Source organism: Gasterosteus aculeatus, chromosome 2 (genome assembly GCF_964276395.1).
Source record: "Gasterosteus aculeatus chromosome 2, fGasAcu3.hap1.1, whole genome shotgun sequence".
Classification (NCBI taxonomy): Eukaryota; Metazoa; Chordata; class Actinopteri; order Perciformes; family Gasterosteidae; genus Gasterosteus; species Gasterosteus aculeatus.
The window spans coordinates 12,489,830-12,509,849 of NC_135689.1; the positions used below are offsets into that span (position 1 = coordinate 12,489,830).

General features: G+C 42.5%; 4 protein-coding genes across 13 annotated transcripts in view; 3 read left to right on the forward strand and 1 right to left on the reverse strand.

Annotated features, from left to right (window-relative positions):
* Positions 1-10,627, forward strand: part of clstn1 (calsyntenin 1) — a 30,284-nt gene extending 19,657 nt beyond the window's left edge. For 2 of the 4 annotated variants that reach the window (XM_040194262.2, XM_040194261.2), the window contains 10 exons: positions 103-265; positions 623-673; positions 1,630-1,787; positions 2,185-2,333; positions 3,349-3,593; positions 4,669-4,839; positions 5,148-5,293; positions 5,429-5,564; positions 6,191-6,375; positions 7,175-10,627. In XM_040194262.2, the coding sequence (XP_040050196.2) occupies positions 103-265; positions 623-673; positions 1,630-1,787; positions 2,185-2,333; positions 3,349-3,593; positions 4,669-4,839; positions 5,148-5,293; positions 5,429-5,564; positions 6,191-6,375; positions 7,175-7,372 (1,602 nt within the window). In that variant the 3' untranslated portion in view covers positions 7,373-10,627. The remainder of the gene's footprint in view (positions 1-102; positions 266-622; positions 674-1,629; positions 1,788-2,184; positions 2,334-3,348; positions 3,594-4,668; positions 4,840-5,147; positions 5,294-5,428; positions 5,565-6,190; positions 6,376-7,174) is intronic. The other 2 variants (XM_040194264.2, XM_040194263.2) reach the window with 1 other exon arrangement.
* A 1,015-nt stretch (positions 10,628-11,642) lies between these two features.
* On the reverse strand, positions 11,643-14,776 carry lzic (leucine zipper and CTNNBIP1 domain containing). 7 transcript variants are annotated; one of them, XR_013451288.1, is made up of 7 exons: positions 13,752-13,849; positions 13,008-13,125; positions 12,770-12,905; positions 12,583-12,681; positions 12,347-12,473; positions 12,053-12,134; positions 11,643-11,971 (listed from the first exon to the last, which is right to left on the reverse strand). XR_013451288.1 is itself a non-coding variant. In XM_078083513.1 (7 exons), exons 2-7 carry the CDS (start codon positions 13,106-13,108, stop codon positions 11,916-11,918), a joined length of 570 nt encoding a protein of 189 aa, XP_077939639.1. In that variant the 5' UTR covers positions 13,109-13,125; positions 14,637-14,776; the 3' UTR covers positions 11,643-11,915. The 7 variants fall into 7 exon arrangements, 5 of the variants coding, with proteins under 5 accessions (XP_077939639.1, XP_040050203.1, XP_040050200.1 ...); XR_013451287.1 differs by lacking the exon at positions 13,752-13,849 and adding an exon at positions 13,420-13,616; XM_078083513.1 differs by lacking the exon at positions 13,752-13,849 and adding an exon at positions 14,637-14,776 and having other exon boundaries at positions 12,347-12,442.
* On the forward strand, positions 13,691-17,484 carry nmnat1 (nicotinamide nucleotide adenylyltransferase 1). The gene is made up of 5 exons (XM_040194265.2): positions 13,691-14,019; positions 14,105-14,227; positions 14,688-14,871; positions 15,286-15,395; positions 16,103-17,484. Exons 2-5 carry the CDS (start codon positions 14,113-14,115, stop codon positions 16,501-16,503), a joined length of 810 nt encoding a protein of 269 aa, XP_040050199.1. The 5' UTR covers positions 13,691-14,019; positions 14,105-14,112; the 3' UTR covers positions 16,504-17,484.
* A 664-nt stretch (positions 17,485-18,148) lies between these two features.
* Positions 18,149-19,638, forward strand: rbp7a (retinol binding protein 7a, cellular). The gene is made up of 4 exons (XM_040194272.2): positions 18,149-18,348; positions 18,527-18,705; positions 18,844-18,945; positions 19,080-19,638. Exons 1-4 carry the CDS (start codon positions 18,276-18,278, stop codon positions 19,149-19,151), a joined length of 426 nt encoding a protein of 141 aa, XP_040050206.1. The 5' UTR covers positions 18,149-18,275; the 3' UTR covers positions 19,152-19,638.
* Positions 19,639-20,020: the final 382 nt, after the last annotated feature.

Genomic DNA, 20,020 nt, shown 5'->3' on the forward strand with positions numbered 1-20,020 from the left:
CGACCGTTCTCTGTGGGCTTTGTGGGGTAACCGCAACACATGATGATCAACCAAGAATACATTTGGGCATAAATACATTCTCCGTTTTTGTGTTCTTCACAGGCGTGTGACAAAGAGTGGCATCACTACGTCCTGAATGTGGAGTTCCCCACCGTGTCTCTGTTTGTGGACGGCACTACGTTTGAGCCCTTCCTGGTGACAGAGGACTACCCGATGCACTCCTCCAAGATTCAAACGCAGCTCACCATTGGTGCCTGCTGGCAAGGTGAACTCTTCAATACATTCATCAGAGGAATGCTGTGAAATAATTCATGAATAAATACTTATTTTAATAAAGGTCTGTAGCACAAATACATTGGAAAGTACATATGCTTTCTCTAACATGTTTCTATTTCTGGTGGCAAAGAGATGCTTTAAAGCAACCTAATAATCTATTGTTATGTTTTGATAATTATTATATATTTGTTGATTACACATTGTGTAAAAATGTAGCATGCATTAACTCTTTGTCAGATTCTTAAATGATGCACCGTGGCGTACCTGTTTAGCATCTGAATCTCGACTACAGAGCCTCAACCTTCCCCCCTGTCTCTCCTTGCTCTCTGCTTTCTGTCCTTTACAGACAACTCAGGACATGACAATGACACTGAGTCAGTCTCTGAGCCCACCTCAGGTTGCTCAAATCTTTCCCTTACGCCTTGAATATGTCCATGTTTCCACAATGTCCCACCAAGCTAACTGCATCGTCATGCCATTTCAGCTCAAATGATTCTTACACGCTGTAGATACAGAAAGATTTGTTTTTCGTGTTTGGAGCATGATGCAATAAGGATGAGTTTTATTTTCAATACTCCCTGCACCATTTTGTTTTGTTTTATGTTCTTCCCTCTCTATTTATGCGCTTTTGTCACTACAGCAGACGGTTTTTCAACACCGCCTAATAAAACTGATTAGAAACAGACGCACAATAAGCACAAAAATTCGATCTCGCTGCAGCATTTTGGCCCTGCAGGCTCTTCTTTCAGAACATGACCTCGGGGTCAGAAAAATAAACTCCTTCATATCAGATAACAGTGCTTCAGCACACACACAGACACACACACCACTAGATGACAGTGTGACCTTGAGACGTGGAGGTCCAGGTTTGTCTCTGACTGCAGTGGCGCAGACTTGTGCTCATTAGGTTCTAGAGGGAATAAACAGCACTTGCTCCCGCTCTCATTTGGCAGAATGAATGTATAGAGAAATGGTCATATCTGGCATATAAACATTTCAGGGATGATCATTTTTTGTGTATGTTAACATTTTGCAGTCCTTCCTTTTTATTAAGTGAAAATCCAGTGACTCATTACATTTTTCTTCCTCAGAATCTGCATTAAGAAGGGGGTCTGCCGTCTTAATGCAGATATTGCATGCATAAGGCGTGTATAGTCTCTCATCCATCATTCTCCCGTCTCCCTCACTGGGCCTCAGGCCTTGTAAGGGCACACATACTAACTTGCATGAACTCCATTCACGCCAGCGTTGCACCTTGAGATTGCATGCTTGAACGCAGTCTGTGCGATGTACACTTGAGTAACTCTGCGTGTTGCCGTGTGCTTCTCCTCTTCACTATCCCGATGTACCCAGGTGGAAATGCTAGGATGGCTCAGTTTTTCCGGGGGAACCTAGCAGGGCTGATGATCCGCTCTGGCAAGCTGGAGAACAAGAAGGTGATCGACTGTTTATACACCTGCAAGGAAGGACTGGACGTGCAGCTGCCCGAGGAGGTTGCTTCAGCGGTCAAGGTGAGGAGTGCAGTGTTGTGGAGAGCCAAAACACACTCAACCTCAGTCAAGTGAGGCAGATCATACGGATGCATGAAGAAAATTGTCTAAATCAACGTTTTAGGCTTGTTATCCTAGTAGGGTGAAGCACAATTGTGAGCTCTGAACTCCTTTCACAGGTGTGGATTGTGATTCATTTAAAGAGTGGTCTTCACAGTTTATGAAGACGTTGAAATACAGTGAAAATGTAGACTAGAGAAAAATATAAACAATAAATTAGGTTTAGATCTTGTCTTTGATCATCAAACCCCTCAGATTATTTTGCAAACCCATGTAACACACTCCCAATACATTTTGGGGCGTATGAGACAATCTTGCCTCAAATCACATAGTCTGTCGCCTTGATTTCTTCTTTTAGGTTGAGTTCAATCCCAACCAGTCCTCTATGACCGTGGAGGGCGACGACATTGATGCCTTCGACAAGGTCATGCAACACATCTCCTACTTGAACTCCCGCCAGTTCCCGACCCCTGGCATCAGGCACCTGCGCATCTCCACCACCGTCAAGTAAGTATCAGAATCCGGAGAAAGAAACACTTCACCAGCTATTATCTTGTCACCTCTTCTGTCTGCAGCAGCCAGACTTTTAAGAAAAATGGATTATCGCTGCCTAATAGCCTAATTCAGAGGGGCTTAGTCTGTCTTAATTACGGAGTTCAAAAGTTTTTCATAATTTCCATAACAAAGAGGGAAAACACAAAATAGATACAGGGCTGTACGATTCTGCATTTGGTTTGTCAGTTTTCTTTGATGTAGCTTTTTGATGACAACAATGTATTCAGAGACTAAAATGTGAATATGCAAAACAGCATTACATTTATAGATGATGAATAAAAGAATGCATTAGGCCAGAAGATACTGCTCCAGTTTAACATGGCTGCTTATTAGCATGTGCACACATTTTCATCAACACAGTTTATTTTGGTGGACGGAGCAATTATCTTAATAGATGAAGAGAACACATTGTAATACGCTAAGTTTAGTTACATTTGCAGGAAAACAAAAAAATACTCCTTTTTACCTTATGACTTTGTTACCCACATAATTACGTATACACATTTAAACTTGTTTTTTTTCATCCTTGAAGAGATAGTACATATATTACATAGTATTTTTTAGAACTTAGTAAACATATGGCCAGCTGGAACAAATAAGACTGCAACTACACACATTACTCCAGAGTAGTTTTAAACATTGCTACTTGGAATCATCTCACAAACGATTGTTCAATTTTATCTAACTTCTGGAATTATAAATATGAATAAAATAATGCGTAAGCCTATTTCCGTCTTTGTGTGTATAAACAGTTGTGAATCCACACAGTTTTATGCAATCGTCACATTTGTTTTGGAAAGGTAAACACTCCATTCGAGTGTTTTCTCTTCCCCCTCCCCTCGCCTGAAGTCAACACAGATGAGATTATGGAGGCAGAGCACATCCAAAATGCCCCTTCTTTTAAACTTCATCAAACTGTGCTGAAACATCCGGGTTCCCAGTTGTTGAAACTCAAATCTTCTCCCAGATGCTTCAACGAAGAGTCCTGCGTCACGGTGCCAGATGCCGAAGGTTACGTGATGGTGCTGCAGCCCGAAGAGCCCAAGATCAGCCTGAGTGGCATTGACCACTTTGCTCGCAGCGCCGCCGAATTCGAGAGCCAGGAAGGCGTGACGCTCTTCCCTGAACTACGCATTGTGAGCACCATCACCCGCGAGGTGGAGGCCGACGCAGAGTCTGAAGCGGCAGAGGGAGCTGATGATGACCCTACGGGTGAGAGAGATGCTCAGATGTATCTGCAACCATGCCAGATAATGGTATTATTCTCAGGGCATTGATTGTTTCGTGAACAATCGTTTCATCTTCTGAGTTTTACTCACTGAATTTCTACTACCACTTATGTGTTGTTAGACACAGTGATACCCCAGCCGATGTCTGGGTTTCCATCTCCTCAGACACCGAATGTGAACGTGCAGAGGTAGATGGAGCAATGGATACAGAATAGCAGGTGATGGTGAGATATTGTGCCCGGAGGCCGAAGGGATTGGGCACAGACAAGAGCGAGAGGGAGGGAGAAAAGGGATAAGTTGTTTACTACTTTCTGGGAAGGGCAGTGACCAGCCGGCCATCTGCTGTGTGAGCCGTCTTGTGTGTGAGCTAAGTTGTGTAGAGACGATAGACCTGACACAGATACAGGGAGGTGCAGGGTCCTGGTGAACAGCAGGCCATATGGGACAAAGGGGCTTAGGGAGATCTGTGGCTATTACTTACTGTACCCTGACTCGCCCTCCACAACCCACAAGCCAGAGGTCCCAGCAGACCATTAAGAATCACATTATTGCAGCTTCTACTGAGTCAAACGCTGCAAGCTGCTTTTGCATGGAATATTAATTGGTTTTACATTTAAAATGGTGAAGAAACGCGGCCCCAGCTCGGCTGTTAAAAATAATAAAAGTATGATTTTATTTTACAGACAATACAGACAATGTGGTCAATCTGCAGTAGATCATGATGGAGCTCAGCTATCAAGTCTACCGGCTGTATTGACAATGACCGTTTTAGCTGAAATGTTGAATACAGTTCTACTCTAATAAAAGAGTAATTGAATGGCATTCTGGGTAATAGGTGATTGCTTTTGATAAGGAAAAAGAAAGCGTGGACTAAACTAGACAGTTTCTCTATTTCTGCTGTATTGATTTTTTTTAACTGTCAATCATTTATTCCGACATGTTATAGTTCAACGCAAAATGAGTTGAGGACTCTTTTAACACTTGGAACAGACTTACAATACAGGCCGGACATGCTGACAATCGTAATGCCTAATGTATGTTCTCCATTGCTCTTTCAGTCCAAGAGACGGTGGTGTCAGAGGAGATCATGCACAACCTGGACACATGTGAGGTGACGGTGGCGGGAGACGAGCTGGACGGGGAGCACGAGGGCCTGGAGCTGGACATGTCCCAGCTGCAGCAGCATGGCTTAGAAATGAGCTCCTCTAACCTTGGCCTCGTCGTCACCGGTACGCACACACAGCTTTCCAAACATATCTGTGACACAATGGTAGTTTGGCAGAAGATGTCTCCTTTACATGAAAAGGAAATTCTTTAAACTATGTTTAATACCAAGGCCTAACATACTAACAGATAAACCGAGTCAACTGTCTGAAGGGAGTACAACCTTTACGGATACATTTCTAGATCATTTCAAAACCAGGATTTTTGTTAAAATAAATAATAATGAAAAATGTATATATTCTGTTTAAGGAAATGTTTTGGAGATTGCTGTTCAAATATCTCCTTTACACAAGCGCTTCCCTGTATGATCCAGGTGTGAACACCATGGCCAACTACGAGCAGGTCCTGCACCTTATTCGTTACAAGAACTGGCACACAGAGGCTCTCTTTGACAGGAAATTCAAACTGGTCTGCTCCGAGCTCAACGGTCGCTACATCAGCAATGACTTCAAGGTCGAGGTATGACTGAGCATTTGTCGTGTGCCGCATTCACACCAGAGGAGTACAAGCTGTGCCCTGACCACCGGTGTTATATCTCACACTTGCGACAAAATATACATTGTTTTTATTTTTTCTGTTTTTAACTATTCCAAGGTGAATGTCATCCACACCACCAATCCCGTGGAGCATGCCAACAACGCCATGGTGCAGCCAAACTTCATCAACCCTGTGCATCACGCCTCTGTGGACCTGTCCGGTCACAACCTGGTCAACGCTCACCAGGCCTCAGGTACTGCGGCATGTGAAGTGTCCGGCTCCAAAAACAACTTCCTCTTGTCCTTTGCATCCTACAAGCCTACAAACATAATCAAACTCGTATTGTGCTTAATCGCTGTTGAAAAATGTTCAGCTTCTAGTGGGTCAAGCATTCCTCAGGGATAGATTACAATCTATTTGCCAGAAGTAGGACACGTATGAAACACTGCTGGTTTGCCTGTTGTTGTTTTTTATTGGGGGGGGCAGTGGCTCAAGTTTAGAGATTACACATAAGTGCTGTCTGTGACATCTGTACACATGGCCGCCTGAACTCAACCTTTTATTTCCTCACTCGGTAATCCTCTGGGCTGTAAGGCTCACTAAGCCGGCCACGCAAAAGAGGCCCTTTTCCTGCTAATATGGGGCTGAGTGGAGCAGGGTGGAGGGAGAAAGATATTTAAAGAAAGACGCACCTCGAGCTGCAGAATGCATTCATTCCGCAGTTTACTGAGAAGCCGTTAACATCGGCGCAAAGCCCTTGAAATGCCCCCAGGCAGACCAGGGCGTTGTGCCCCCACATAAAGCCGCAACAGGGTTTTTTATCTGCAAGTAGGCCGTTGTTTACCTCTGACCTATCATTTGGTGTTTGCCTCATCGCAGTGGTACCCAGCGCCGCCACCGTCGTCATCGTGGTGTGCGTCAGCTTCCTGGTGTTTATGATCATCCTGGGCGTGTTCCGCATCCGAGCCGCACACCAGCGTACAATGACCGACCAGGAGAGCGGCAAGGAGAACGAGATGGACTGGGACGACTCGGCCCTCACCATCACCGTCAACCCCATGGAGGTAATGACACACGTTTGTGTGTGCATTCTGTGAGCTGAACAGAATTTCGCCTCTGAACAAGATGTGGTCAGGCTGTACAACAGACATTTTTGTACCCGCTAATGCGCTCTGGATGCTGAAAGTCAAATCACTCAGTATTCAGAGACATGTCCCCGGGTTGTAGCTCACTCCGCATTCAGCAGTGATGGTCCTGTGTTACTGAAGCTCACTGCAGCAGAGTGAAAACTGGTCAGTGGGTGTCATGGTGCTCTTTAACTGCCGACGTTTAAATTAAGGAATTGCTGCCGCAGTACTTGATGGAAGTGAAACAGTCAGCCCGAAATGCCATCAGGGGTTGCAGTGGAGTAGATCATTGCGTCGTATTTAGTGAGAGCTCCTAGCTTTGTTGAAATACTGTCCGCCGCGAGGAGCGGACGCTTGTTCTAGTGCGTTAATTGGTGAGAAGCGAAACTCAAACGGTCTCCTGGCGGCAGATCTTTGGTTTCTTTAGTCTTAACGCCACAAACCAGCCAGGATGGTTGACGTAGTGTGCTGTGTGTAGCTCACTGTTTCTAGTATTGATGTTAAACTAGAGCGGCTCCCTGGGACAAAGATCTCTTACTGATATCAGTTTATAACACGCTAAGGGAAAGTATATGCAAAATCACTTTATTAAAATAAAGAAAGCCCTTATTTGCTTTTTCTAGAATTAGCTATCTAGTTGACCTTCGAAGCAGAATGTTTGTATCGTAAGTAAAAATGTGAAGGAGTTTGGATCTCGAGTGCGTCTTCACAAACAACCCCTGCGTCTCTAACGCAGACATACGAGGACCAGCACAGCAGCGAGGAGGAGGAGGAAGAGGAGGAGGAGGAGAGCGAGGATGGGGAAGAGGAAGATGACATCACCAGCGCTGAGTCAGAGAGCAGCGAGGACGAGGTGGGCGCGGAGCCGGAGGACCAGCAGGCGGCCAGCAGACAGCAGCAGCTGGAGTGGGACGACTCCACCCTCACTTACTAAAACGACACGCACGCACACACACACACACACACACACACACACACACACACATAACACTCAACACCAGCTCACACACAGGCACCAACTCACACTCACTCAGATCCTCATACTCACGCCTCCACACACACCCCCACCCCCTATAAGGAGCCATGATGTAATAATAAATACAAAAAATACAAAATACAAATAAAAAAGCCAACAAAAAAGCGACACTAAATTTCCTTCAGCATATGTATGGTCAAGGCTTTCCTGTTGTTATCTCAGTGGTGGTACTCGGTGTAGTGTAGTAATCACCGGATTGCTGATTTTTACTGTTCATTTTTTTATTTATTATATTTTAATTCCCAGGAAAACTTGGCCTACAATTCTTCTGAACTGAGTGAGGAAGCCAACCCTGCACTTTTGTTTTCTCTCAGACGTAAAGCTTTCAAATGGAGACCTTTCCCCCTCTAATTTCTTCGCGTGATGCTTTTAGAATTGTTTGCCGCTAATCTCACATATAGCTTTCTCGATTTCTAGTCCACATTGAACCGAAAGGATGCTTTTAACAGAAATATGGCATTTTCTTTTTTTTTATTATTTTAGTGCATGAAGATATTTGAGAAGTCGTGTAGAGAAATCAATTGCTTTTTAAAGATTTTGTAAATATAAATACACCATGTAATTAGTCAATGTGTTAGTGAAGGCCTCCTCAACAGGGTCCAATATCTAAAACGACGCGGTTCGTAATGTAGAATATTTGTGTCACACCGGGTGCAGCATGTCGCTAAATTTCTGCAAAGGTTGTTCATCATGCTTGTACAAAAATGTCTGCTTCATGACGAGAAACCCAGGACTGTTGAGCGGAGGTTTCCATGACAAAGTGGTGTCCATTTTGTCTTTTTATTTTTTTGCAAAGAGGAAAAATCTATTATTTAGGATTTTCGTAGGCAGGACCGGTGGATGGTTTCAGCTTCATACATCTCGCTTTGCTTTGCTTGCACAGGTGGCAACGTTCTACTCCCGGCGTAAGTGTATTTCATTCCCATTAGATCTCACTGTTGTACAGAAATGATCTTTTTGTTCAGATTTCTGAGTTCGATTCTGATTAATCGTACTCAGAAATGCTCATGTAAAACCTGCATTTTGTGTGAAACGGTACCAACGCGAGGCCATCGGAGCACTGCAGCGCTGTTGGGCTTGAAATATGGCGACTAGCATTTCTGCCAGTGAATTTGGACGAGTAGAGAGATTTCCTCAGCAGCTTTAAAAGCCTTTCTCGCGTACGCCGCTGCTGCTGTGTGGACAGAAGCAGCGAAGAAAAAGCTCTACAAACTACTGAAGGAGCGGAGGAATGACGGACGCAGCGGATAGCTGGAGCCCGGTCAAATAGTGCAGTTGCTGGCATTGTAAAGTAGGGTAGTGTAAAGTATTTTTTAGGTTTTGTTTTTATTGCCAATTCCTTTTCCATGTCACGGGCTATTTAACCGGAAACAATAATAATAAAGACATATATTGGATGCATTTTTAAACTTGTTCCAATTGCAGAACATGCAGTGTCTTTCTCGTGGAAATCCAGCTGAGGTTATGACCGCATTGTTTAAAAAAAAAAAAAACGGTTTGAAAATCAATCTTATTCTTAAAATGAAATATTTTTTGCCGTAGACCACTAGATTTTATTGTACATGTAACTGTACTGTAGAGTTGTTCTAAGATATTTGTTTACATTTGGTAAACTTGTTTTCCTTCTGGTGTCCGTATAAAGCTTATACAATTGATTTGGAAAGTGTGTCCAGCTCTGTCTCTCAGAGACTGTGTGTGTGTGATTTTATATATATATATATATATATATATATATATATATATATATATTCCACAAAACCAGATGCAGATGTACCTCCACGCTAAACTATTTGGTGTCTGTCTCATGTGTTTGGCTACCAAGTTAAAATGTTATCATTTCCCAAACCGTGACGAGTTAAAGCAGATCAGATTTGGGGAATAAAGGTGAACAGAATGTGGCGTTAAATCGGGATTAGAAATGTTGTTTGTTTTGAGTCTCATATTTAGCACAAATCTATTGTCAGAGGCCAAAATTGAATTCATATTCACACATTCATGGCTTTTTTTTTAATTAAAGACAGTTTGCAGGCTTCTTATGAAGGTTTGACTTGCACAGTTGTTTCTTAGCTTCAATTAATTTATACTTTATAAACAGGTATGTGGTGGAATTGTAGTGAACAGTCTCCCCTCCATGACAACTGAGCCGGCTGAGATGGGAGTGCCTTTTTCCGGTAATAGCGCAATTAGCAGGTCTAACAGAAACACTCGTCTGTGCTCTTTTATTGAGGCATTTTTTGTTTGTTTTTTATTTGTGTTTGTTTAATGCTAGATTTCTTACAGAGCAGGGGATTACATCTGGTTTTCAGTTCGTTGTAACAGTAGTCCACTGCTAGTTTTACTAAAAGTGAAAAAACGTTTTACATAGATGTCATGTGTCAATGTTGGTGTGTAGAGGACGTAGATCCATATTGTATGTTCAATAGATATTGTACTAAATCATTGACGGAATACACAGTACGGTACATTATGAACTTGCTTTGCCAGCATACATGGGTGTACTGTTAGTTGACCCAGTCGTGTGTAGTGGAAGGTCATTTTGAACGGCGTCCTATTGCCTGAGTTGTTGAGAAATGATTTTGAGGGCAGCATGAAATTCACGACAACCAGAGTATAAGCCGGTCAGAATTCTCCGTTTTCATTTCATCAAACACTTAACGTCTATATTTCATCTGGGATTTTAACGTAGGAACCATCGGTCACAGTGAATCATCAGTGACTCCACCAGTTTTCTGGGTGTGAAGCTTTCCGATCGGCCCCAAAGCAAAATGTGAGTTGGTTCAATTCAATGTCACTGCCTAACGAGCTGAAATGCAGCCATACTGTAATAACACTAAGATTTAAGGGGAATTTAATTTGCATGAACCACAAGTTTGTGTACGTTTCATGTGGTGTTGTGAGACAGGAGACGTGATACACTACTGATCCTCAGAATGTCTGTTTCACACGTCCACAACACTCCAGATATATATATATTTTTTTCTTTTCTTTTAAAAATGTGCTCAAAACCGAAGGTGACAATGTTTTCAGAACGGTCGAATGCTTCCTTTGTGCTTGTTGGAGCTGCTCTCACTTTTTTACCAAATTCAAAGGCAAATTGTAGTGAAGTTGATGCTTGCTCGTAAACAAAATAAAGGATGATGAGATGGGATATGACTTCCGTCTCCTGTGGTTTTTCTTTTAACTGTTGGTGCATCAGTAGATTCAGTGAAGGTGGTGCACAAGGTGTGTCTGTGCTATCAGCACTGTGCCACTGAAAGTATTTTAAAGATGGAGCGCTGGTGCCGTCTAGCGGTGGAAAATGATCAAATAAACACGTGGATGTTTTTTTTAATTCACATTCAAATCAACATGCCTTTGAATCTCAACTGCTCCTTCGTGGTGGTTGAAGAGATGCTCTGATCCTTATTTAGTTTGTAACCCTGATTCCTCGTGACCAACCGCACAGGCTGCATGTGGTGATGCAAAGTGAACTCTGGTTAATTGGTGGTTAAATGTCCAACGCAGACTCTTAATATAAACTGAATCATTCTCATGAGGTGGATGCTGAAATGTGCACGAGAAAAACTAATCTGATCAAATTGTTTTCAGTTTACATGAAGACTTACAAAGAGTATTTCAATGGACAGGCTATAGTTTGGGGGGCGGCACGGTGGTTAGCACTGTCGCCTCACAGCAAGAAGGTCCTGGGTTCGACTCCGCCCAGTGGCCTTTCTGTGTGGAGTCAGCATGTTCTCCCCGGGTTCCTCCCACAGTCCAAGACGTGCTCTGGGGATCAGGTTAATTGGGGACTTTAAATTGCCCGTGTGTGTGAATGGTTGTATGTCTCTCTGTTAGTCCTGCGATTGGCTGCAGACCAGTCCAGGGTGAACCCTGTCTATCGCCCAAAGTTGGCCGGGATGGACTCCAGCGACCCTGCGTGCAGGATAAGCGGTTTGACGATGGATGGAGGCTATAGTTCTGTTTAGTACCTTTTCTGACACCTTTCCATCTATTCTTCTCAAAAAGCCCTGACTTGTTGCTGCCACTGTAAATAGCATATGTTGCATGTTCTCTACTGATAGTTTGGATTTATCTGTAGTTTGATTGGTGTTAGACCTACTTAGTGTGGTGTGGTTGTTATATGCAACTCCCTTTAACAGCAGACTTTAGTTTAAAAAATATTAGAACATTTTAACTGTTGAATAGTTTAGGTTTTAAGACAGATACAGTACAATTTTTAACAGCATTTCTTTGGAACTGGAATATGAAGACATGTAAATTAATGTTTTACATTCATGTATGTCTTCAAATACCCAAATCACAAGCCACCGGACAAATAAAAGACATTTACAAAAGCTGAGGTCTATACAAGAAAACTCGTTAAAACGTGTTTGCAGCTACACTGATTATTTACAAATTGACACAGATTTTAAAGACATAAAATTAACATTTTGTAGGATTGCTATGCCTTGGTTTTCACACCAGAGCAAGCTAAAGCCAGAATCTTGTCTTCAGAGCCTGAAAGAGAGAACAAGAATAAATATTCAATTATAATTTAAATAAAAAACATATCAGTGAAATCACATGTTTTTTTCTCACCCAAGTTTGCCGTCACTTTTTCAAACTGGCTCAGAGTAGCTGTAGCATTTTCAGTGAGAAAAGTCTCATCCTCTGAAGTGAGCTGTTTGCAAAGAGAAACCAAAATAATGTTGTTAATTTAACCTTTGAGAAGAGAAGTCTCCTCTGGAAGTGAGATTCAGATTGTAGCAACTCATCCATCAGCTTAAAGGCCGCAGACTAAAGGAAGCCGTGCTGACTCATGAGCACAAGCCTGTGAATCAACCATGAACCCGAGGAAAAGCACGCGACATGCATGTCTACTGTGACCCTCACCGTCTCTCCAAGTTTTCTCAAGGCTGTGAGGATTTCCATTTTCTGCTGCATGTACACGTCCCGCGACAGTTTTCCCACTATAACATCCCGGTCCATCTGCGCAGAATATCACGCACTGGTTGGACAACTTTCAAGCAAAGCAACACACGGATGAACACGAGGGCGTGATGGAGCAGGAGTGCGACTGTGCATTAAACCACTGCGGTCACATCAGGGCACGACACTGCGCGGCTGACCTCTGCTAGTCTGGTTCTCAGTTGTCCCGGCTGCTTCTTAGCAAAAAGGCGGATCACCTCTGGCGTTTTGAAAGCTTGGCTGATGGCTGCCTGAGTTGCCTGATGAAGAAATGTGATTTTTTTTTTTAAAAACAAGAGTTTAAAATGGACACGCGCGGTATTTGCACAATCAACGAATCGTCCTTACCAGCTGCATCCCACTGAGTTCATCCACAAGTGTCATGTCTCCTGTCATGATCTTCTTCAGGGAGTCGTTGAATTCACTCAACTGTTCCAAGGTTTCTTTTTTTGTCTCTTCATACTCTTCGTCGTCCATTTCCTCTCTAGAATAACAAAGAGGGGACGGCGGAAACTTAACGTTAGATTAGATCACTTGCCATCTATGACAGTCTTATTTGGTAGGTCAGTAGAGAGCTTGTGTGCACCTGCATTCCTCCAGATCTTGAAGCTGCTGCATCAGTCTGTCGAGCTGCCCTTCCATATTTTGCCTCAATTTCCCAGTTTCTGATTTCCCTCGAGACGCCATGCTTCGTTAATATCGACCTATGGAGAACGCAAAAATGAATCAAACAGTAAACAAGTAGGACGCGAGACAGTAGCCATTGTTGCACAAATAACTTGACTGCAACCTGGTATACTTCATTAGAAAGGCGTTGTTGTAGCTAGCATTGCAGCAAACCCCCTTCAGCATTCATTGCGACATCGATGGTATTATTGGGCGGTGGTCATTTCACTGGAAGCTTAGACCTTTACAGCTTTAAGTGCAAGCTATACAGTTGTTACGTTATTTACGTTAGCCGACCAGCTAGCTTGCATGCTAGAAGAAAAATATCTCACCGTGACTCTGTAGACAGTTGGAAATGAGTTGTGCGCGTCAAATATTTGCACCAGCTTGACGAGTATACGTAAAGGTAGCTGTTTCAAAAACTCCCTTTAAAGAATAGCTACTTTTATGAAGGTTTACAGCACGTATATTTGCTGTCGACGCGTTTAAGGATGCGCGTTTGTGATTGTGAATGTAGCTTGGAAGAGTAGGTGCAGCTCTCTTCTTATTGGTCGATTGTGTCCAATCAGATTTCTCAATGCAACGTCAAACCCGGAAGTCCCCTGTTCCATAGCTGTCCACAGCAGCTTGTCGTTTCAGCGCAATGCATATTTTCACTATTTACCTTCCTCTTCTGCGGTAGAAAACACGTCCTTGGTTGACTGAGCGCCGCTTTGATTCGTCTGCTTGAGCATCTTGTACCAACCGGCTCGCTCGCGTTGCCTGTTTAGAGAGAAAGCTAACTCTGCCAACGTTTTATGAATGAATGGCAATTGAAGCTAGCTAACATTAGCTTTAGTCACCAACACGTTATAAGTTAACGATAGTGGATAGTTCCGTTTCTAACTTGTGTAACTCCCATCACAAAGTAATACTGTGCTCCCCCCTCAGAGGTCAGAGAGCCAGGGGGGGTCGTTTGTATTTCAACCAAAGTATCTTAAGTTCAGTCGGTTTTATTCTGCATATTTGCTCTTCTAGTATGAGACATGGACGGTCATAAAATAACCAAAGTGGTCCTGCTGGCCTGCGGGTCCTTCAACCCTGTGACTAACATGCACCTGAGGATGTTTGAACTGGCCCGAGACCATCTGGAGGACACAGGTTGAGTGACAGGACAATGAAACCTTTGAGCTATATTAGATGTATATGGTTGAAAGTATTTAGATACTTCACTGAAGCAGATGTTGGAATTCCTTGATGTAAACATTCCCAATTACATGCATGACATTATGTCCAGCATTCACTTGTAATAATATTTGTGTTATTATTTGCAGCAGCATGTAATCTGTGACAGGACTCCGTATGAGAGAGCCGCATCCTTAATCCACACCCGATTATTAATACCGATGCATACATGTGTGAGGAGTTTAAAAGAAAGTAAAGTTAGCTGTCAAACAAACATGGCTGGGAAAAAATGTCTTCCCTTATAAATAGAAGTATAAAGAAAATGATAAATGAATGGAGTCATTGAATGGAGTCACCACTGATGGCGTATATGCGTGGATGTTACCTGCTGTGGCGTTACTCTAAACCATCTGTTCATGCTGCTTTCTTGTCTAAGGTCTGTACAGGGTGGTGAAGGGCATCATCTCTCCGGTGGGCGATGCCTATAAGAAGAAGGGTTTGATCGAGGCCTGCCATCGTCTGGAGATGGCCAGATTGTCCACAGAGAACTCCGACTGGATCACGGTTGATTCGTGGGAAAGCTTGCAGCCAGAGTGGGTGGAGACAGCCAAAGTCGTTCGGCAAGTTTACACTCTCTGCTATTTACGCCTTTGCTGTTAAAAAGGTGTAAGGACATCTTTTTAGGAATCTAAGACACTACCTGTCAGACATTTCCGTATCCTCAATATGCTGTTTTCTATTGTGCTGTGTGTGAAATTGGGCTGAATGAATGAAATTGATTTAACTTAAAAAGCGAAGGCCTAAGCTGAATAAATGTTTAAACTGATTTTGAAAGATGAAAATGCGTTTTGATTCAAATTAACTTAATGTGGTATATAATAGACATATTGAGTGCAAAACACAATCACAAAAATCATACATTTTAATTTAGAGATGAAGGACATTTATTTGCTGTTTGATTTCCCTGAAGTATAATCCACAGCATGAAATCGAGCTGAAGAGCTGAATACAACATTTTGACTGTATCGTCTTAGGCATCACTATGACCAACTGCAGCCAGCAGAGCAGACCGACGATGACGTGGACACGGTCAAGTATGCAAAAAAGAGACGCGCAGAGAAGCCATCTCATCGCACAAAGAGAGGTGGCCCATGTTTGTTTTTGTCTGATGTACTGTTCTTTTTTTAACTCCTCCCTTTTTCTCCAATCCCTATTTTCAGACGTGTGTGATCCTGCCTCCACCATATGCATGCATGTATTATTGTATTCAGTTCAACCGACAACAAGAGACAAAGGTGTCGGGGTGTGGTCGTGTGTGACGGGTGAAAATGAATCACACCACCTATAATAAGGAGAGGGGAGCGCAAGTGTCACACAACTAAAACGACATTCCTCCCACTACTGACGAGTTTAAACCTGCAAATCGCTCACATGTCTCTGCACTTTAAAGGATAATATACGTCAGCTGGAGAAATGCATTCAGTTTTAAGTTATAACTATAATTGATTCTTGATTAATCAGATATTATTTTAAAACAGTGCATTGGACGGTTTGTTTACAACACTGTGATTGATTTTAAGTGTAGCTAAAGTGTTTTTGTAGCAGTGACTAAAAAAAGATGAACAGCAATATTGGACTCACTCCATCTGTAATGTCTCTTGATAAATATTTCTGTAAAACAAGTTTTATAAATACTTAACATGTATTTATATATTTCTTAGCTTCATTTTGGAGTGTCCTGTGAGTGACAATCGTCTTGCTACTATTTTTATTGTTTTATTTTTTCATTTAGATCTTTGAGTACCCTTTATGGGATGTGTAAATATGATAACATCCTTTCTTCATGCTCAGGCGGCCCTCATCTAATGTTGCTGTGCGGGGCTGATGTCCTCGAGTCCTTTGGGGTACCGAACCTGTGGAAGCAGGACGACATCGCTGCGATCGTGGGCCGCTACGGTTTGGTCTGCATCACCCGCAGCGGCAGCGACCCCCACAAGTTCATCCACGGATCAGACATGCTGTGGAAGTATCGCAAGAACATCCACGTGGTCCACGAATGGGTGACCAACGAGATCTCCGCCACTCACGTGCGGCAGTCGCTTCGGCGGGGTCGCAGCGTCCGGTACCTGCTGCCGGACGCCGTGGTTCGTTACATACAAGAGCAGGGCCTCTACACCGCCGAGAGCGAGCAGAAAAACGCCGACGTGATTCTAGCCCCCCTTCAGAGATACTCTGGTGCCTCCACAAGCTGAGGAAGATATGAGTGGAGCTGCTTTGTTTCACAGTGAGAGCTCCCACCAGTGCCTTCTGGAAAATCAGCAGTTCTTTCTAGACATGGGTGTTTTTTAATGAGACAAATCTACCACTTTTCTGAGCAAAGTGATTTAGTAACAATTGATTAGTGTGTGTGTGTGTGTGTGTGTGTGTGTGTGTGTGTGTGTGTGTGTGTGTGTGTGTGGAAAATTACAATATAAAGAAACCGCACAACTGCGTGGAAAATCATCCAAACGTCATTGCTACTGTAGAAATAATCGGGTGTGTGATTATTGAGCTATTGGTTTGCAAGTATTTTGCCAAATTAAATAACTCATTGAATACTTTACCACAGTTTACACAGACGTTGTTGCAGTAAAACATTGAAACACTACCCTAAAGACGAGCAGGACTGATTGAAATGTTGATTTATTCAAACATCGACAGATATAGTAGATACAGGCAGCATTGTGGAGACAAAAAAACAAACATGAATTTGTGCCAATACACATCTTTGAAAGCAGGCTTCTCTGCATCGTTTCCTTTTGACAGTGCGAGATTCAAGCAATCAGTTTGGAACGTGTATTGCCAAACGGTCCGTGGGTGGGGAACTTTGAGTGGCAGTGTTTTGAAAAGGATAACAGGTGACTTTACGTCACAGAGAACTGTGTGCATCGTGTTGCAAAATGTGCCATGTTGAATAATGACAATAATTGTGCTTTGTGTCACATCACTGTGTTGGATTGAAAACTATCGCGGAGTCCTGAAAATGAAGGAGGGATTAGCAATGTCTGGAGCTGAAATAAACAACACCTCTTTGACTCTCACATCGGGAGCTTTTTATTGCTCTTCCGAGAAACTCAGTAAAGGAAGTGCAACCTTTTCTGTCATTAAAATGCTGTTTGTCTGCTGGGGGTTAATTATCTTTCAGCTCATCGTCACTGATGGAATATGATTAAAATAAAGAAATCCTACTTCTGAAGACTGATAGTAATGTGTTGAAATTGAAGTTGTGGAAGTAATAGTATTAAATTTCATTAAGCAGATATGAATTCCAAGTTAAAAGAGCGAGTTCTTATTAAAGGGCTTTTGGGGAGTCGGTTGATCCTGAAACTTAAGGTATTATTTTCTGTCAATCTGGTTGTGCATGATTTTCTTGCACACTGCATGCCAGTGTAGCTGTGAATGCTTTCACATTTACAGGGAAAAGGTAACTCGGAAAAAAACAGCACGTGTTTGATGCTCGGGAGATTTCAGTTAGATTATCTCAACTAACAGATCCTTTCTTATAATATTGCAAAACAAAAATCTATCGAAAAAGTATTCTCATTTGCATATATGAATATTGATTATTAAAGAGTTATGCTCATCCAAAGCAGTTTTTCTTTTATAGATAACCTTTTATCACAGGAATCATTTGAGCTGCTATAATAACATTGTTTAAACCAAAGAAGGATCTGAATTAACCGTATAATTGAGCATTTCGTCTAACTTTATAGTCAACGTCCATGGGTTTGTCTGTGAAATTAAACTGTGGAGCCGGGTCGCTTGTGAACAGCGTATTAGTCAGTGGTGAAACCGGTCCGACACGTCTGACCTTCCTTTTGCACCATGACACAGAACAAACTCCTCCTTCGCTCTTACGCCATCCTGGCCACGGCTAATGAGAATGCAACAACTACCTTTATAAGTCCAGGTGTCTCACAAGATATCGTCTTTTCAGAGCTCCTCATCATCGCAGCAATTTGAGGATCACAGAAAGGTCATCAAAATGCCAGCCAGCCTCTGTGGTACGTGGGACATCATCAGCAACGACAACTTGGAGGGCTACATGGTTGCAATGGGTAGGTCCTTAAAGCATCTTTTAATCCCGACAACTTTCTCAGATGTTATAATCTCTGTGCGCCTTTGCTTCAGTGCTATTCTTGGGATGCGAGTGTGAGTGAAATAATGTATTTTAGCCCATGGGTGGGTTTGTCCCACAGATTTACAAACAAGGACATCACTTCCTCTACCGTTCAGGTATCAGCCCGGGTATACGAAAGATTGCCCTGAAGCTAAAGCTCAAGAAGGTGATTGAGCAGCTGGAGGACCAGTACGTCATCAAAACTGTCAGCAAGTTCCGAAACTACTCGGTCTCCTTTAGGGAGGGTCAGGAGTTTGAGGAGTTTACCAAGGGACTGGACAACAGACAAGTCAAGGTGAGGAAAGGTGCCTGGTTAATTACGTGTAACCATTGCGATTGGTTTGCAGATCATGTGATGAGTTTTACGTTTTATTTGGGCTGCTAAACCTGTTGTGTTGGGATGTGCACTCTCTCTTCTCTGCCAAACGCGCAGTCACTGGTGAAGTGGGAGGGGATTAAACTGGTGTGTGAACAGATTGGAGAGAAGAAGAACCGGGGCTGGGCTCACTGGGTCGAAGAGGACAAGCTGCATCTGGTGAGAATATGAATTTGGTTTCTGGATTTAATCAAAATTATTCCACACAATGCACAACTCTTAATTCATTAAAGTTTTATTTTTGAATTGCATTGCACCATACTGTATATTGAATACACATTGATGTGCCTTAGGAGCTGTACTGTGAAGGAGAAGTCTGCAAGCAGGTTTTTTTAAGAAGAATGGGAAAGAGTGAAGAGAAATGAACGAGGTTTTTCTGAAGGAGTTACTCTGTGATGACCAGCATTGTGTGTTGGATTCACCACTCGAACCCCTGACCTGCTAAACCACCATAAATCTAAATGTATTGTGTGTGATTTTCTCTGTTATCTAACTGCAATGCTCAGTGCTCAATGCTTCAATGCTCAGGTGAATAATAAAATATTTCCTGATGATTTGGATTTTCACCACTAGATGGCAGCAGTACGTTATATTTGCTGATACTGTCTAGTCTACACTGGTTTGTAGCTCAATGGTGCTGGGCCTCCAATAAAAAGCAATGCCTGTCTTCGGTTCCCTTTAAAATGGCTTAAAAAACAGAACACTTTGTATATATTTTTCGTTTTAAATATATTTCCTTTGCATGGGCTTTCCATCTGTTATTTGGTTGAGCTTTTGGTAGAAGGCAATGATGTGGATACATGTGTATCCAATGTAGTCCAGCCTGACCTAATAAAATGCTTTGTCATTCAATCGTTCATTTTTGTCATTATAGCTATCCCTGGTCAAATAAGTGAACGTATCTTTCGCGCTGTATGCCATTAGAGTTCTCTCACTCATAGATCAGGCCTATGTCATCATTCAATGATGAAGCTGTGAGGTGACAATGGGGCAATATATTGAGCAGCATTAGCAGACAACTTAATAACATGAATATGTAAGTTGATACAGTCTGATTTGGGCTGTGCACAAGGGGCTTAATTCATGCACACCATAACATTGTTACCTACGTTTCGATTATCCTCCAATTGCATCTTTCCATTGGCCAAAAAAAGATAAATAAATCAAAGCAGGTGAACTAAAGAGCCCTGCTGCGCTGATGTTAACTGTGATGAACATATGATCTGAAATGTTC

Bases quoted from the DNA above. Each gene is read 5' to 3' on its own strand.
- lzic (XM_078083513.1), bottom strand. From the start codon at position 13,108: ATGGCGTCTCGAGGGAAATCAGAAACTGGGAAATTGAGGCAAAATATG. The intron at 12,682-12,769 runs GTAAGGACGATT...TTTCTTCATCAG, and splicing joins AACTCAGTGGGATGCAGCTG to GCAACTCAGGCAGCCATCAG. The intron at 12,443-12,582 runs GTCAGCCGCGCA...TATTCTGCGCAG, and splicing joins TGAGAACCAGACTAGCAGAG to ATGGACCGGGATGTTATAGT.
- rbp7a (XM_040194272.2), top strand. From the start codon at position 18,276: ATGCCAGCCAGCCTCTGTGGTACGTGGGACATCATCAGCAACGACAAC. The intron at 18,349-18,526 runs GTAGGTCCTTAA...TCTACCGTTCAG, and splicing joins GGGCTACATGGTTGCAATGG to GTATCAGCCCGGGTATACGA. The intron at 18,946-19,079 runs GTGAGAATATGA...GATGTGCCTTAG, and splicing joins AAGAGGACAAGCTGCATCTG to GAGCTGTACTGTGAAGGAGA.
- nmnat1 (XM_040194265.2), top strand. From the start codon at position 14,113: ATGGACGGTCATAAAATAACCAAAGTGGTCCTGCTGGCCTGCGGGTCC. The intron at 14,228-14,687 runs GTTGAGTGACAG...TTCTTGTCTAAG, and splicing joins AGACCATCTGGAGGACACAG to GTCTGTACAGGGTGGTGAAG. The intron at 14,872-15,285 runs GCAAGTTTACAC...GTATCGTCTTAG, and splicing joins GAGACAGCCAAAGTCGTTCG to GCATCACTATGACCAACTGC.